General features: G+C 33.9%; 1 protein-coding gene and 1 long non-coding RNA gene across 4 annotated transcripts in view; one reads left to right on the top strand and one right to left on the bottom strand.

Moving 5' to 3' along the window:
* The window catches only part of LOC138697819 (extracellular matrix organizing protein FRAS1-like), an 89,844-nt gene extending 76,120 nt beyond the window's left edge, over positions 1–13,724 (top strand). For all 3 annotated transcript variants that reach the window (XM_069823350.1, XM_069823351.1, XM_069823352.1), the window contains 3 exons: positions 1,972–2,190; positions 4,909–5,085; positions 13,023–13,724. In XM_069823350.1, coding sequence (XP_069679451.1) covers positions 1,972–2,190; positions 4,909–5,085; positions 13,023–13,436 — 810 coding nt within the window. In that variant the 3' untranslated portion in view covers positions 13,437–13,724. The remainder of the gene's footprint in view (positions 1–1,971; positions 2,191–4,908; positions 5,086–13,022) is intronic.
* A 256-nt stretch (positions 13,725–13,980) lies between these two features.
* The window catches only part of LOC138697820 (uncharacterized), a 174,981-nt gene continuing 170,576 nt past the window's right edge, over positions 13,981–18,385 (bottom strand). Inside the window, exons 4-5 of the long non-coding RNA XR_011331619.1 lie at positions 17,894–18,029; positions 13,981–14,327 (exon numbers count right to left, since the gene is read on the bottom strand). This is a non-coding gene — a long non-coding RNA (uncharacterized lncRNA). The remainder of the gene's footprint in view (positions 14,328–17,893; positions 18,030–18,385) is intronic.

The raw sequence follows: 18,385 nt of genomic DNA, 5'->3' as shown, positions 1-18,385 counted from the left end.
GTCTTACTATTAAGTGACAAAGTGACATCTAGTTTTAATTAACATGAATTATAAATTATATCAATCGAGTGACCAACAACATACTTTTATTTTAATCAGTTATGAGTGAAAATCTTGTTCCGAAGTGATTGCCGGTAAGTATTGTGGTTCAAAATGAATGAAGTAAAATATTTACAAAGTAAAGCTTTATGCTAAGAGAACAGAGTTTTATCAAAAGGAGTTAGGCCCTCCCAAAACCAGAAGTTATAGGTGAGTTTTTATTTCTTGACTATTACATTTTTTTAAATATTTTCTCTTTTGTGTCCCAACCAATCTCAAGGTCAAAAGCTGCTTCTGGCTATCTGTTTCCATAACAGATATGGCTTGCCGTGTTGGCAAGGATGAAGATCAAAAGTGAAGTAATAAAAATCTTCAACAGCAACGTTGGAACTCCAGAGGAGTAACTGTAATAAGAAAACAGATCTCAAAGTTAAAGAGAGGACAGCTACTGAAACAGAAAAATCCGAAATTAAATCGGACAAAGACAGAAGTATTAAGACAGCAGCACTGTACTGTCCTTACTTGGCAAGGGGCTGGTTATTCTCTCAACAAACACTTTTCTTAAACTCAAACTTCAAGGTTAATTAAATAGCTAGATACTGTATGTGTATTTTTTTTTAAATAATACTTGAGAGGATATTCATATTTGGATTATTTCAAACGTTTTGGGCTTTCAAAACCAACATTTTTGCGAGTCTTATTTAGGTCTACTCTCAGAGTTGCCAGAATGTTCCGATTTGGCGGGACATGTCCCGATTTCCATGTAAAAATCTTGAGTCCCACTTCGATTCGAGGCAGGATGCAAAAAGTCTCTTCTTTAGAAAATTAATATCACTTGTATAATTTTGTTGTTACCTAGTAACTATTTTCTTGTAGACCTAAATAATTAGCTACATTAAATTTAAATTAATTTAAGTTTCTTAACAATGTAGGTTTGCACATTGGAAAAAAACGAATATTTTGGCAAGTGTAAGGTTTGTGGCAGCGAATTCAGTGGTGAATATAATTTTTCTGAACATTTAAAAAGAGACGTTTATGAAAAATGCATGGCACAGAGAATGGAAAAAAGCTTGTTGAAAATGATAAAGTCCAGAGATAAATATGTACGAAAATGTATAGGCTACTGTATGCTAAATGTTGGGTTTTGAACAGTAATATGCTAAGTCATAAAATAAATATGAATTTAGGTATCAATAAATTTATGTCATTGTAATCAATTAATAAACATTGAGATTTAAATATTTTGTCACATTATGACAACATTTTTTTGGAATTTGTGCTTTACAATTAATAATAAACAGCTGGGGAAATCTATGAGATAGAACTACTATTAAGATATTACGTTAATATATTATTGCCACAAGCCCTTCAGAAAGACGCCAGAGAAACATGATGTAACCTTCAGCTGGATAAATATTGTTTTGTACTTGAAAACCTGTATCTACAATGTTTTTTTTTATTAAAATTTCAATTTTGAGATTTATATTAGTTTCTTCAACTGCATATAAAGGATTTTTTTTTTGTACAGTCATGAAAATGTCAACTCTGCCCATATCCATATCACTCTTCCTTTAAGATAAAATGTAAGTACCTTGATGGAAAAAGGCTGTCCCACCATTGTAGATCTAATATCTGGCAACCCTGCCTACTCTGAATGTTTGAATAATTCCATTCCTGAGGTGGGAGCATATGTAGAGCAATTGATAGCCATTAGTGTTCAATTTTAATTACAACAAGAAAAAACAGGTAGTTTCTGATTTGGACCTTCTCATTTCGAGAAGTTAATCTATGACGTGAGGTGCCTTGTTTATTCTTCATAAAAAGAAGCAATGCTAAACACATTCTATTATGCTTAAAAATGTATGAACTAATAGAAAAAAGAGAAAAGAAAGAAATATCTGTAGCTACCACAGTGTTATTGTATGTCAACAGGATTATACAGGAGTGTTTTCTCCAGGAGATGCGGTATATGGACGAGTCCTATGGCATGCCTCACAGCACCTGCATTCAGCATACAGCCTTGCTATACAGCGCCTATATTTGTGTGCTGGAGCAGATGGTTATATTCCTCGGTTTGATCCAAACAATGCTGGATCTCAATATGGTTGTCTTCAGACCTCTCCAAAAATTAAACACTCTTTTCTCTTGCTGGTGAGATTATTAATTAATTAATATAGTAAATTTTTAGGCAGGTGAAACCTCTCTCTGGAGTGGTAATAGATGTTACGAAACTCCTACAAGTTCTTTAATTTTAAAATAAGTTTTTATTAATTTAATAAAATATCCTCTGTATATTTCAATATAGTGTATTAAATCCTTTAGTAACCTACCTTAGAATATGGAGTTTGAAAATCTTTGGTCCATTACGGTGTGGATTGTTGTGACTCAAGGTACAAAACACTTCTTTAGCAACGTAAAAAGGTAATAAGATAATTAATACTGATACTGACAAAACATTCTATCAGGCTTACACCTTATATCATAATTTACTAAACATTCAGTTGCAAATAGATGGAAAAGATAGCAATCAACAAGAACCAAAATATCTTGGCATGTACCTCAACTAAAAATTAACATGGAAGAACCATACAAAAAAGAAGCAGAGAAAGCTACTAAAATAAGTAGAATTCTGAAAAGAATTTATTGCAAGAGCCAAATGGGGATGTTCAATCTTCTTAATATATCCAGCTGTTTGCTGACAACATAAAGTCCACTATAGTCCATTGTAGTCTATTCAGTTGTTTTTCACAAGAAATGAGGGGTATTTTGATCGGTGTTCACTATAGATGCCTATTGCTAGTAGCCAGAGTTGCGGTGTAGTCAATATATACTGCAGGGCTGTGTCTTCTGCAACTTGTACTAATGATTTTAATTTACTTCTTTTGTGATTTATGGATGGACAGTATAGAAGAATGTGTTCCAGATCTTCATCATGATTATTACACCACGGACAAGTAGGATTATCAGAAATGTGAAATCGGTGTAGGTACAACTGTGTGACAATGTGACCTGTTCTGGCTCTTGTTAAATATGTTTTAACACGTCTGGGCAAGTTTTTGTACCTTTCCAGGACATTTGGTTTCTTTTGTACAGACTGTAAAATTTTTCCTTTGTCAGAAGAGAGCCAATTCTTTGCTTGCAGTTAATCTATGACGTGAGATCGTTTGTTTATTTATTTTTATTTCCCTTAAGCATACATAAAACCATTCATGTTATATGGTTGTGAAAATTTAGCTACAACTTCAATGGCGTAGCCAGACTAATTATTTTGGGTGGGCCAGATATGCAGGGTTTACAAAGTACCTGGCAATGACTTGAAACTTATTCTCGGAAGTCTTATTTGATAACATGCAAAATTATGATAAGCAATCATGCAAGTCATACCTATACAAATGCTTCATAAGTTGAACTGGAGCTGTCGAGATTTCCTAGCAACGAATCTGTTGACCAGTGATGATGGGTCCTTCAACAAATTCCAACTTTTCTTCCTCTCGATAGATAAAATTGCTAGATTACAAAGCCTTGTGCTTGACATGGTTGTCCTGATATAAGTTTTTATTCGTCTTGATGCAGAAAAAGTCTTACACACGTTTTGATTTAATATTCATTGATTTCACTAGGGAACACTGTTTCTCTAGAAGTTCCTTGTTTATGTTTAACACAGAATTTGAAGATCCGTACAAGTCAGTCAGTTCTTGCAACGTCTTGAAGTTCATGAAATCAGAAGACTTTGGATCACAAACTGATACTGCTTCACAGAAAACAGAATTTTCTTCAAACTGTCTTTTTATTTCTGATATGACACTATCGAGTATATTATAAAAACTTGCTCTCAGTAAAACCTTATCTTGTTGCTCTGAATCGAAACTCTTTACTCTTCAGCGTAGCGCCACCATCATCATCTATTTATTTGTTTATGATCATCAGTAACGAAATAGTCTATTACCAGAGATTGAGGTGGTCGATGATTTCTTTTTTCTTGTGCAGAGACACTGATTCCGAAAACTTCTGTCATACAAACAGCACTGGAATAAAATTCTTCGAATTTTTCTTCGTTTCAGAGCTTTGAATAGCTTTCTATCATTGCCTTAATGAGGGACGAACATTTACTAATATCCATTTTTGAAGACTGAGGTGCTTCCGATAGTGAATTTGCAAGAACAAGGATATCGTCTATATCAAATAAAATAAGGTATCAAATTTTCTAGCTGATGTAACAATCCAGTAGCCTCCACAGCTTCCTTCTTTTTATCGCTGCCAGACAGTTTTTTTAGGCCCAACCTAACACAGTTAAATTGGCTCTTGAAAAAATGAACACATTTTTGATTTCTTATCTTAATTTTATTATTGCTCTGGATCCATGGCTTATTTTTAATGTTGAGAGTTTTCCCTAAAAAAAACTAAAATATTCGCAAATTTTTTGGGTGGGCCTGGATACGCCGCTGTAACAGCTTCCTCAACAGTTCTGGATTAGTTGGAGAATATTAAATCTCAGTATTGAGACTGGTTATAGGGGCAGTAATATCTACACCTACTTAAGCAATCCAGGATAATTACACAAAATAATCCCATAGTAAAACAGGGAATAAAAAAACTGGCCTTATTACTGTTTGAAAATTTGATAAGCATGCCTTAACTTTACGAGAAGACAATTTGACAATAAATATGCAAAAAATAAATACAGGAAAGAATAAGTAGCTTACGTGACTTCTTTTCATGGAGCACTGAGCTTTTACACAAATTTTGAAAATGTGATTGCCAGATATTAGAAGAAATTTGAATGATAATTATTTTAATCATGGTAAATGTGTATCTAATTGAAATAAATAATCATTGTATCTACTTACAAATGCATAATTTCTCCAACAGGATAGAGACAATCCATACTCTGCAGACAAGTACTACAATGACATTCCACTTGAAGTATACTTTGCATCTGATCTTCCTGAATACGAACAGGTCGTGCATTACTCTGGAGTGGATGGGTTTATTCTTAAAGTAGATCCTCTGTACAGGATTAATTCTGGTTACACATGGTACCTACAGGTGGGTTTTTATTGACACTATGATAATAAGTGTACATAATTTTGTCTTTTTCATTTTTATTCACTATAGACTTACATGAATTTTACAGCTAATAACAATACAGTATAAATATATTCTTTACTAGCCATACCCATGTCCTTCGCTGCACTTGTTAGAAATAAATATTATTGACTTAAATCTAAATACAGTTTTGGTAATTACTTAACGAATAATAGCTTTTTGTATGCAGTAAGTCGTTTGCTCCTGAATCATTTTCAAAGTTGTATTTAAAAATATGAATTTAACTGTTATTATCATGCAGTACTTTCTGGAGTTGTTCAGTCAATTCTACCTGTAAGATTGATACTATATTAAACCTAATAGACAATTGGTCAACATCTGAAATAAAATATACTTGTAAGAAGTGAGGACTCTTACACTCAGCTGGATGAAGACTTCCAATTAAATGATAAATCTACACTACAGATATTAGAGTGTAGGCTTTCACGGCCGGCGTCAATAGGAGAAAAGTTTTCAGGGCTATGAGGCCGTGGTCTGTTGGTTGTGTGACCAAACGTTTCGTTCACTGCTGCGATGAACATCTTCAGTGGTGTATATTGCTGGTGCGGCTGGGTCTACTGCACGTGCCGATTACAGTCTGCGCTGGCTGCATCGTTGTATATATAGTGCGGGAGGGGGGGGGCGACTTGCTGTTGTCGCCTCGGTCCGCGCTCGAATGTGCTTCACGGGCGGGTTTGCTGTTGCCTACACGATCCGCGTCCAGGGTTGTGTTGTTTAATTGTGCTACGCCGGTGGGTTTGATGTTAGTTTTCCTTAATGCTGGATACCAGGCATTGTTAACCTTGAGGCCTTCCTCTTTTCGATTGAAATTGTTCTTATGTTTATAAATTTCAATCGCCTCTTGGTGTAGCCTCGCTTAGAAATGTGGTGTGTCACTGAGTGTATCGGTGTCTTCAAACCTAATTTTAGTCGGCTGTAGCTGAGCATGCTTATCTGGAAGGCGAATAAGTCGGCTGTAGCTGAACATGCTTATCTGGAAGGCGAACATAAAATTAGGTTCAAAGACACCGATACACTCAGTGACACACCACATTTCTACGCGAGGCTACACCGAGAGGCGATTGAAATTTATAAACCTAAGGACAATTTCAATCGAAAAGAGGAAGGCCTCAAGGTTAACAACGCCTGGTATCCGGCATTAAGGAAAACTAACATCAAACCTGCCCGCGTAGTACAATTAAACAACACAACCCCGGACGCAGATCGTGTAGGCAACAGCAAACCCGCCCGTGAAGCACATTCGTGCGCGGACCGAGGCGACAACGGCAAGCCCCCCCCCCCCCCGCACTATATATACAATGATGCAGCCAGCGCAGACTGTAATCAGCACGCGCAGTAGAACCAGCCGCACTAGCAATATACACCACTGAAGATGTTCACCGCAGCAGTGAACGAAACGTTTGGTCACACAACCAACAGACCACGGCCTCATAGCCCGAAAAACTTTTCTCCTACACTACAGAGTCCGTTGATCTCCGTGATCACCTGATTTGACTCCCCTGGACTTCTTTTTCTGGGGATTCATCAAGGATCATGTCTATGCTACTAAGTCACGCACCATTCCTGAATTAGTCAAACGAATTGAACACACGATACAAATGGTTATGCCTGACATGCTCACCAGAGTCCATGAAGAGTTGATACGGCATTTACATTTGTGCATTCAGCAGAACGGAAGACATTTTGAAAATCGTAGACCATAATTTTTCAACAATTGAAACTGTTTTTACATTATGTGTTTTAATAAAGGTTTAAAACACTAACCATTCTTTCGTTTAATAGCTCTGGTGGCGAGGGGGGGGGTGTTTGTTTCCGAATTGACTGTACGGCACCGGGAAGGGTTCTTTCTTGTGAGGATGAACATCGTTTCAAAAAATTATCCAAATAGTTAATTTTTCGATAGACTCGTTACTTATGAAAGACCCTGTACAGTGGAACTTAGTAACAGACTGACTCCTAAAGTAACACACTGATATCCTCTGAAATACACAATGTCACATCCCAGCGTTATTGAAAATCAAAATGGCTCATTAGCAGAAATATGTAATAAATCAGTGGTAGACTAGATTTTTCAAAGAATTCTTGATATACTTGAATTTTTTTAATATGTAACAAATCTATTCTCGAAAAACAAACCTTTTTTCCACAATGTATACACCTGGTATAACCCAAAGGGAAACATTAACCAATTGATAGAGAAATTTAATTTTGACCTTGTCAGCATCTAGTGAAATAATGCAATTGATATACAAGTGTTAAAGACAATAATATTTTTCTACCTGATGTGTTGAACAGAGCTGTCATCAGTCTATAAGTTTTCATTTTCCTTAAAGTAGTGCATACAGCTTTGAACATTCATTCGCTGGTACATATTTTTCCAAAACACGTACTGGTAGGTGCTTCATGGAATTTTTTAATTTGTGACAAAGCATGAATGACATAATGCCAGCTGCAGGCACTTTATCATGTAAATGTTGGTCTTTTGCTGTGTTGTAAGAATAGAGAGAAAATCATAAGTACATATAATTCGATATTTACCAATAAAAACTAATTCTCAGGCCACTATTTTATTAACTACACCTTTTCCATTTTATGCAGCAGGAAGAAGAAAATTCCTACCATATAATATGTAATACCTACCCATATCTATCACATAATATAAACTTCTGTCTGAAATTTAGGGAAATTCAATCTCAAAATATGTGAAAAGTTTTTATGTTGGTTTGTTTCTGGAGCTTCTCAATGATAAAGCCGAAAATAAACTCATTGCATATTTATCTTGTTCAGTGCAAGCAGACATGAAAGTACCGGTATAGAACAGAGTAGATTTTCCTTCAAGACTCTTACAAAAATAAGTACTGGTAACTGCAGTAGGCCTACATACTGTGATCTGTGTTGCTCCGATAGACAGACAAATTTCATTTTGTTCTTTATAGATAAAATTATTAAACTAGTAATGAAACTTCTTAAAAAATCTACTTGTATATTTTCCATCATATCCAGTATATATGTTGAATGCTGAATTCTGTTTACAGTGTTAATGAATGTGTTATGCAAAATATTTGACAACTTTTTCTCAGTAAATTCAAACAAACTTGTACAGTCAGATTTCACTTGTATAGCATTGTTAAGCGAGTCCACTTCTAGCATCATAGAATTTACTACAGGACAACTGGATCATTTCCCTAATAAACAATATTCACTTTTTAAGGGGAGAGGATGGTATTTTTTGGTGAAAAATGAGTAAATTTTCAAAAAAAAAAAAAAAAAAAAAAAAAAAAAAAAAAAAAAAAAATCTTTAAAATACACTGTGATATGTGTGGAATGCATAGCATAACATTTTGTGGGTATCTGTGCCCTTATCGGATGTTGAGTCACCATTTTTAAACTTCCTGCGTTATGGATTTTTAAATCACTTGCCCACTTCTATTGTTGTTTCCGGTAAATTAAATTTTCAAAATTTTTTTTTCTTTAAAATACCCTTTGATATGTGTGGAATGCATTGCATAACATTTGTGGGTATTTGTGCCCTTATCGGATGTTGAGACGTCATTTTTAAACTTCCTGTGCTATGGATTTTTAAATCACATGCCCGCTTTTATCGGTTTCCAGTAACTTCATTTTTTTTTTTGCTACATTGCCAGACAAAAATAGATATAATTTCTGAACTATTAAAGATACATGCATGAAATTTAGAACACACATTCTTTAGACTATCAGGAAACTTTGCTCTGTAACAGAATTTTGTTAATTGATTTCATTTTAAAAATACGTCAGTTTGTTTGCAAGAAAGGAAATCAGAGAATTATTATTAAATTTTAATTGTTTATTTTACAAACGTAGGGACTAATATCAAAATTCTGTTACAGACAGTTTGTAGAACATGCTTTTGCAAGTACATTGCAAAAAACTGTTTGAATCTATCTTTAAAAGCTGTTTAGATATATCAGTTTTAGAACAATCCTGCATTGGGTATGTTTTTTTCAAATTTGGGCCCCTAAATATTTTTTTTTCGAAATATTTTTATTTGGTTGAGTTGCCATAGCTATGAGCTCTCTACATACAAAAAATTAATATTTTACACAAAATAGGAAAAAAGTTAAAAAAAAAAATACCCTCCTCTCCCCTTAAATTACGTAAATATGTTCAACAATATTTTAAATACTAGCATTATATTTAATTTAATTCATACAATGTACTGAACATAAGTCCCATATTCTTATACATCATGCACACTTTTACATTTTATGATATACGTAGCAATAAGAAAACAAATTTAGATAGAGAAGTAGCAGATTCAGAAAATATAACACTTTTATACGAGAGTTTTTTTTTTTTTATTTAATCCTGTTTATGCTTCCTTGAGAACAGTTAGTAAGTAATGTTTCTCTGTTAAGTGATGAAGGTGACATCGTTGAAGCCTATGTCTTTATTTTGCCATTTAATTTTCGTGTAGAATATACCTTAAAAAGTTTTTATCAGATATTTACCTTGAATGTAAGAATTATCTGAATTAGACTTCTTTAAAAGAGTTTGATTTCTTCTTCTGTATGTGCTTCTGCATATTTTCTTTTCACTTCCTCACCAAGTTCCTATTTTTTAACCTTTTTTTCAGTAATTTGCTTGTTTTTCAGTTGAATTCAATTTCTTTTCAATTAATTGTCTCATTTATGAGATTGCAAGACAGAAAACACAGCTCCTTGCTACAACAGTATCGTATACTTAATCAAAATATAATATTTTTGCTAAAAAAAATGCATAACTCAATTGCCTCGTTCGTCGAGCTGTGGTACATGAGATTTACCACACAAAACATCTTACTAAAAACATCGTAATCAATAAGTACATACTTTGGGCATAGCCTTTGATAAATTCTGCATTAAAATCTTGCAAATAAACTTGCGTTACGTACTTATTTTTCCATCAATTTTTTACAGTACACTGCACATTCATCCCCAAACTGGACATTTAAATCCAAGTGCAGGGAATTTAAATACGAGGCCAATGGGATAATTTTTCCACTCAAAATGCTAACATTTCCAATCATTTCATTACATTCTCCTTATTCTATCTAGTATAATCTAAAGTAAGTTTAATATTACAGACAAAAAAATCATGCGAGTCTGCTAATATGCCATTCTGTTACCTTGTCAGTCTGTTAACATGATATAAAATTGTGAGAATAAACACAGTTACACCTGCTGTTTTAACTTCGTCTTCTTATAGATAATTCTGTTTAATTTCTTTCCATCACTAAGGTGTAGCCTAAGCCATATTATATATAAACTCTTTCCAAAACTTACTAGCTGATTCTCTTACATAGACGAAACAGTGTTAATATCAAAATTATGTATATGCATAATACAGTATAAAATTATTTAGAAATTTATTTTTAATCAGAACCTATTTGACCTGTTTCATATTGTGAGATCATTACATTTTAGGTTACTTTGTAATGATCTCACTTACGCAGATCTTCATTATTTGTTCAATATTTCATATGAAAACATGCCTTCTTGTCTTTCTCAATTTTAAATCAAATTTTGTAAAAGAAGAAAAAGTGCCATACTTTTAAATTGTATGTACTGGTTCTTAATGCTCTTTTAAACCATACATAATTTTATGTGCTACAATAAAATTTATTCTTTCACAGTTTGACGTACCTATTTCTAGAATTGCTTTATATAAAATTAAGAAAACCATTACCTGTTAATATGTAGATGTAGTGGACGGTTTACACAATACTGAATCTAACAGTTCATTTGCAACATTTAGGCCCACAAAATTTAAATAATATACTGTAAGACTTAAATATGTAAAAAAAAATTGTTTTTTCAATTTTTTTTAGCCAACAGGACTCTGAACATTAAACACATGATATCAGTGAATGAAGTGAATTCATTTACAATTGCATGACAAATATGGACATTGTTGGTGTATTATTTATTCACTTATTCACTTAATTTATGAAGAGACTAAGTGAATCAATGCTTAAAGTTTGTCAGAGATGCTTTCTAAAGCCTCATCTTCCTCTGCATCATTCAACGTTTATTGCTGTTGCCCGAAGATTAAGATTAAGACTGAATTGCTGATATGAGGAGTTTCTGCTATATCCTACAAACATGATTTTCGTAATATTAAACTTTTAGTACAAGAGGAAGGACAAGTTTATTAAATATATGTATGTTCAATGGTCTGTACTGCACTACCTGTATAATTTCGACATCTTATTAATCTCTGACGCTATATAACCAAACAACTTTAATTTGTAACATTTCTTTATTAACAGTGATTGACATGTAAATTGTAGATATAAAATAATTATTATACAGTACTAAAATTTAAAATATATACCATATTTGCTGACGTATGAGACGCACTTTTTTCTTTTAAAATTGGCCTGAAACAGGGTGAGTCTTAAATGATTAAGAAACGTGGCATTAGTAATGCACTGGATGGTACAGAGAACAATTTGTTGTATGAGGACTCAGTTAATTGTGATCTAGAAGAGGTTTCAAGTGACTTTTCATTTAGCTCTGGAGATGAATTTCTGGGTTTTGACAAAGAAGATTAGAAGGTATTCTCTCCTAGTTAGATTAGGCATTTGATGGAATTAGATCTACATATTCCTTTGTCATTGATTCTGGTTCATGTTAACACTTTTGTTTAAAAAACTTAAAATTGTTTAATGACATGTTAAAAGTGTTAAAATTTGAAAAAAAAAAAAAAAAGGTGATGTACCTTAGACAGACGGCCCCTTTTGACGCCGGTGCTGCGTCATCTTCAGTGTCCTACAAACTACTGTTGTTCCTGTTGGTCTTGCATTCTGCCATTTGCATTCATCAGTTGTAGGGGTGGGGGTGTGTTGCTCCTATGATGGGGGGTGGTTGTTTGTGTGCTATGTATAATGATATCGAATAATGTGTTGATATTGAACTGTAATTGTGTATTAAGTATATATTGTGGGTGTGTTATTGTATGTTTGTATATTTCGTATTGTTCTAAGATGTTTAACTGTGGACTTTTTGGTGTGATGTGTAGAATTTCCATATCTGTTTCTATATTACTGTAGTCATGATTAATGTTGATAATATGTTCTGCATAATTTGATGTGATATATGGTTTGGTTATAGCTTTAATGTGTTCATTATATCTTGTTTGAAAGGTTTTTCTTGTCTGTCCCATGTAAAAATGTGGGCAACCATTGCATTTTAGTTTGTAAACCCCAGTTGAATTATATTTATTTGAATGTTTGATGTGATTATTTAGGTATTTCTGAAACAAATAACACAACACAGAAATATCTAAACAGATACAGATATGGAAATTCTATACATCACACCAAAAAGTTCACAATTAAACATCTTAGAACAATACGAAATATACAAACATACAATAACACACCCACAACATATACTTAATACACAATTACAGTTCAATACCCACACATTATTCGACATCATGATACACAGCACACAAACAACCACCACCTACCATGGGAGCAACACACCCCCACCCCTACAACTGATGAATGCAAATGGCAGAATGCAAGATCAACAGGAACAACAGTAGTTTGAAGGACACTGAAAATGACGCAGCACCGGCGTCGAAATGGGCCGTCTATCTAAGGTACATAACCTTTTTTAAAAATTTTAACACTTTTAACGTGTCATTAAACAATTTTAAGTTTTTTATTCCTTTGTATTTGAAATACTGTAAATTCACTACAATATTCAATGACAAAACTTTTTCCCTCAAAAATATTTACAAAAAGTGGTGTATCTTATATGCCAGCAAATACAGTACCAGTACCGGTAAATCATTGAATTTATTACACTTCTTATTTTTACAAATTCGTGTAAAAACGTTATTCCTAGGTGCTGTATACAATTGGTGCTGCATCACATGGGAGAGGAAAAAGAAGTATTGCTATTGAATCTATACCAATATCTGATCTCCAGAATCGTACAGATATGAAGAGTTTACGCCTGAGAAGAACTGCTGTGCCTGTAGAGAACTCACCAAAAAGTGGAGAAAATGAGCAGGAGAACATGGTATTAATGAAGAGTCTGCTAATTAGTGCTGTAGTGATTATTTTCGCTGTAGTGTCCCTGTTGGCAAAACTGAGGTGGAACACAGATGCAATAAATCTGTCAGGATACAGCACATCATGGAGGAACCAAGTACCGCTTAACAGTGAGTTGCAAAGTAATGCCAAAGTGGTGAAAGTGCGTTCGATTCCAGCCGTAACAGTGTGGAATGATATTAGAGGGATGACAACAGAAGTATGAAATCTGTGAACAGCCAAGATTCATTACAATAAGGATATCAAAACTTGTAAAGTTTAGAAAAGCCTAGCGAATATGAGAATAACAAGTTTACTCTTTGACACGGAAAATGGTCGCTCTCCAGTAGTGTCAATTTGTCTAAGTGTCGTTTGGATTAATGCGAGATTCAATTTCCGTGTCAAAGGGTGTACAGTAGTGGCAAAAAAACTGGACTGACCCTTGTAGCTGATTTCAGAGCCTTGTTCACTCCAGAGCACAATAGACTGGTAGCTAAGACTTTGGTAGTTCGAATTCTCTCTGGGAAAGAAACTTTTTTTTTTTGTTCCTTATTCAAATTTATTCCCAATACTTTTCGATTGCTAGTAAAATTCATGTTCTGGGAATAATAACTTAATTAAGTACTAAAATATCGCTGCAATCGAAAAATATTGGGAATAAATTTGATTAAGGAACAAAAAAAAGTTTCCTTCCCAGGCAGGATTCGAACCACGAAAGTCTTAGTTACCAGTCTATCGTGCTCTGGAGTGAACAAGGCTCTGAAATCAGCTATAAGGGTCGGTCCGGTTTTTTTTGCCAGTACTGTAGGCTACATAAAGTTGTCACATAGATAGGAATCTGGAACATGTAGAGTATAACCTAAAAATTGTATTGTATGTCGCCACAATGAATTTCCTTCCCATATCATTACAATTCATTAACATAAGTTAGATTACTCCAACTTAAACCAATGTAGCACAATTTGTCTTGCTTAATCAAATGCAGCTTATTAATGTGGTAGATGGAGAATATTTCTTTGCATATTTTGTGACACTTCTTGATCCTGGTCATCACGGCTGTTCATTATGTCTTCTTTTTCCTCATAAGATGATTTGCAGAGATTATAGAAGTCTTCGCCTAAAAGGAGAGAGAGATTTAATTATTTAGATAAAGGCAATTGTTGCGAATTGTAGTTGCGAACTGAGCACTGAACATATTTTCTTAAATACTATAATAAATTAATAAAATTAATCCATGTTGAATCTTTCGTACACTACTTTTAACACTTGAATATAAATAATTGATTAAATGGCGATCTTACTCGTGTTAATTGTGTAAGCATGTGCGGCTTACAGCTGTTTCGGTGCTTCTTCACACCATACTCAGAGCCTACTAGATCTCGGCGTCATCTCGATCTTCGCTGTCTGTTGTATGGGTGCATTCGATTGTTGAAAAGTATTGAAATGTGGTGTCAATTCAGATCAATTTCAGAACACACACACACTATTTGACACCACATTTCAACACTTTTCAACAATCGAACGCACCCACACAACAGGCAGCGAACTTCGACATGACGCCGAGATCTAGTAGGCTCTGAGGATGGTGTGAAGAAGCACCGAAACAGCTGTAAGCCTCACATGCTTACACAATTAACACGAGTAAGATCGCCATTTAATCAATTGTTAATCAAATTAAATTCACTTTAATAAAAACAAAAGTCTCACTTATTTATTGCACATAAAAACACTTCATTACATTTCTTCATGTTCACTTATACAGGATAGTATTGTATTAATCGCAAATTAACTGAGTATCGTATTACTTATGTCTAGGTATTTTATTAATTACTTATTTTAGAACTATGTTTTTAGACTATAATTTTTGTTATGTATTGTGAAGTTAAATTTGTTAATTATTATTATACATATGTATATTAAAGTAACATACCGGTAATTCCTTGTACCAAATTAGGTATTGCTTTAAATAAATCTCTTAGTTCATAATATAAATTACAATATTATTTACCCTTACATTATGTTATTAAACATTATTTTTAGTCAACTGTCCAATACAGGTTTGAACCTCATAAGTGACACCAATAAGGTATCACTTATGAAGCAACTAAACCAGGAGATAATGCGGTAGGGTGGCCATTTCCTTTTCCCCTATTAAACATTCTATGTAATTATTTTAAATTTATAAAAAAAAAAAAAAAAAGAAAAAGAAAAAGAAAAAAAAAAAACAAGAATGTACAGCAATTCTGTTGCCAGTAGATAGTGATTAATAGAGCCCAGATTTCCATGCAAATGCATATTTTTATATAAGCTTGTTACATTTCTCAGACTTGCAAATATTCATTTTATGACATCGATTCCAAATAATCATACTTTTTCTGTGTATGTTTTCGCCTTTTTGCGGCTATTCATGCATAATGCTTATGTTGAAGATTTTAGATTTAATATCACATATTTAGATTTTTATATGCATTTTCTGGTTTTAGTGCATATAGCCTATTATGTTAACTTGCATAATAATGCCTTTTATGAATGTTGCTTCGTAGAATCTGGTATTTTCACCAAGGGCGCCCGCAGGATCCAATCTCAGTGGTAGCAAGCTAGTCAGAAAATTAGAGGAAATGGTGGACGAGGAGAGAGGAAAATGAATATGAAAAATATCCAGTTCTGAAATTTAAATTACCTTGTGCATGCATTCATAGTTTAAAGCACTTGCTTTTGTTTAATTCATTACCGAGGATTTGAGAACAAGTAGAGAGAATTAAAAAAACACATAAAAAATAAAAATCTCAGTGGTAGTAATTGCTACCACTAGCTATCCCCTGTGGGCGCCCTTGATTTTCATGTTATTTGTCTATTGAGAAGAAATTAAAGAAAGTTACCGGTAATATGGTTTCGTGGCATCATACCTGACAACTAATCTTTGAACTTTCCACTAATCCTTCCCTTTGTTATAATGGAATTTCCAACTCCCATATTGAAAGAAAGGAAGACAGAAGCAACATCCTTGCAAACTGCAATTTAGTATACTTTTGTGTCGAATTGTGAAGTGTTGCTATAGCTTCTTTTAGAACTGCAAGAAGAGATCTTGTGTCAAAATGGATTGAAGGAAATGAATTTAGATGGGCCGTGATGTACTTTGTTGTGATTGTTGTAATAAAGACATAAGTATTTTTATATTTTGGGGTGTGCGATAGCATCGCAGTTAAGACGTACCGTAACATTTCAAAGTCGAAAGGTCCAGGTTCGATTCCCGATGGGGTTATGGTTATGAGGGAAATGCAAAAGACATATTTCGACCTCACTTTTTCCTAAATTTCTTTGGTTATATATGCACTTCTCACTTGTAACATAGAAAGATAGTTTTCTGTCGTCAACAACTTTCTTCAGACAAATACATGAGTTTGAATGAAGAAAATCTGAGAAATTAGTTGTACTGGTAATACGTTGTTTCAAAATAAAATAAAGTGCATATTTTTTTACTTCCTTATGCATGTTTTGTCATAAATGACAGTGCAAGAATGCATGAATTTTTAAGATTTGATAATGCATAGAAATCCGGGCTGTAGTGATTATTTTTACATTACAGTAATACGATGAAAGAGTAATGGAACGGAGAAAAATTCTCTCCGGCGCCGGGATTTGAACCCGGGTTTTCAGCTCTACGTGCTGATGCTTTATCCACTAAGCCACACCGGATAACACCCCGGCGTCGGATAGAATCGTCTCAGATTAAGCTCCAACTGTAATATATATTACAGTAATAACCACCATAGTGGCTCAGAGCTAGTGCACTGGGCTTATAAGTCGGCGGAAGTGGGGTTCAAATTCCAATTGATCCATCCTGAATTTATAACTTGTTAATCCATTTTGAATCTTGCGTACACTACTTTTAACACTTGAATATAAGTAATTGATTAACTAGCGGACTTACTCGTGTTAATTATGTAAGTTTGTGCGGCTTACAGCTGTTTCGGTGCTTCATCCTACCATCCTCAGAGCCTACTAGATCTCGGCATCATCTCGAACTTCTCTGCCTGTTATGTGGGTGCGTTTGATTGTTGAAAGGTGTTGAAAAGTGGAGTCAAATAGTGTGTGTGTACTGAAATTGATCTGTGTGTTGAGAATTTGATTGGGGTGTGTTTTAGTGTGTTTGTATATTTCGTACCGGTATTGTTCTAATGTGTTGAGAAAATTTCTGGAATAACTGAAGCAAATTAACACTATTTAATTTTAATTTTAATTTTTACACTCATATAATAAGATGAAATTCTGTATGTTAGTATTGTTACTAATCCCTACTCAACACACTAGAACAATACGAAATATACAAACACACTAAAACACACCCCGAACTAATTCTCAACACACAGATCAATTTCAGTACACACACACTATTTGACTCCACTTTTCAACACCTTTCAACAATCAAACGCACCCACATAACAGGCAGAGAAGTTCGAGATGACGCCGAGATCTAGTAGGCTCTGAGAATGGTGTGATGAAGCACCGAAACAGCTGTAAGCCGCACAAACTTATATAATTAACACGAGTAAGACCGCTAGTTAATCAATTACTTATAACTTGTTTTGGGCAAACCTACTGTCAAAATAAACAACACAGGGTTTTCTCCAGGTACTCTTGTTGAGATGCCAACAGTTCTCCATTATCATCATCATTCATTACCAGTGGAATGTAGATCCATTGTCTATGATGTACTCTGGATAGTCTCAGACGAACTAAGTAGTCTATGCTTCTTGGCACCAGCAACATCAATGAACACATTTGTATAGTCGTGGCGAATAACTGCGAGTTAACGGCCCTGCAATTGGACAAAAAAATTATACTGTAGTAACATACATGTCAAATTATTTTCAGCGCTATTATGATTGGATGGGTTATGTAAATGGGTTCAAGAACTAAAAATCATTAAGACAGGAAAATTTCTGGAATAACTGAAGCAAATTAATACTATTTAATTTTAATTTTAATATTTACACTCATATAATAAGAAGTTGAAATTCTGTACGTTAGTATTGTTACTAATCCCTACTGCTATTATTATTATTATTATTATTGCTATTCTTCTATTATTACCAATGATGGTGATTGTGGCAATCTTGGTAGGGTGGTGGTAGTGATACCATCTCTTTACAGTCCGAAGATTATGTAATATAC

Source organism: Periplaneta americana, chromosome 4 (genome assembly GCF_040183065.1).
Source record: "Periplaneta americana isolate PAMFEO1 chromosome 4, P.americana_PAMFEO1_priV1, whole genome shotgun sequence".
Lineage (NCBI taxonomy): Eukaryota > Metazoa > Arthropoda > Insecta > Blattodea > Blattidae > Periplaneta > Periplaneta americana.
The sequence above is the reverse complement of the archived record's forward strand: the minus strand, read 5'-3'. Positions and strand labels throughout refer to the sequence as shown.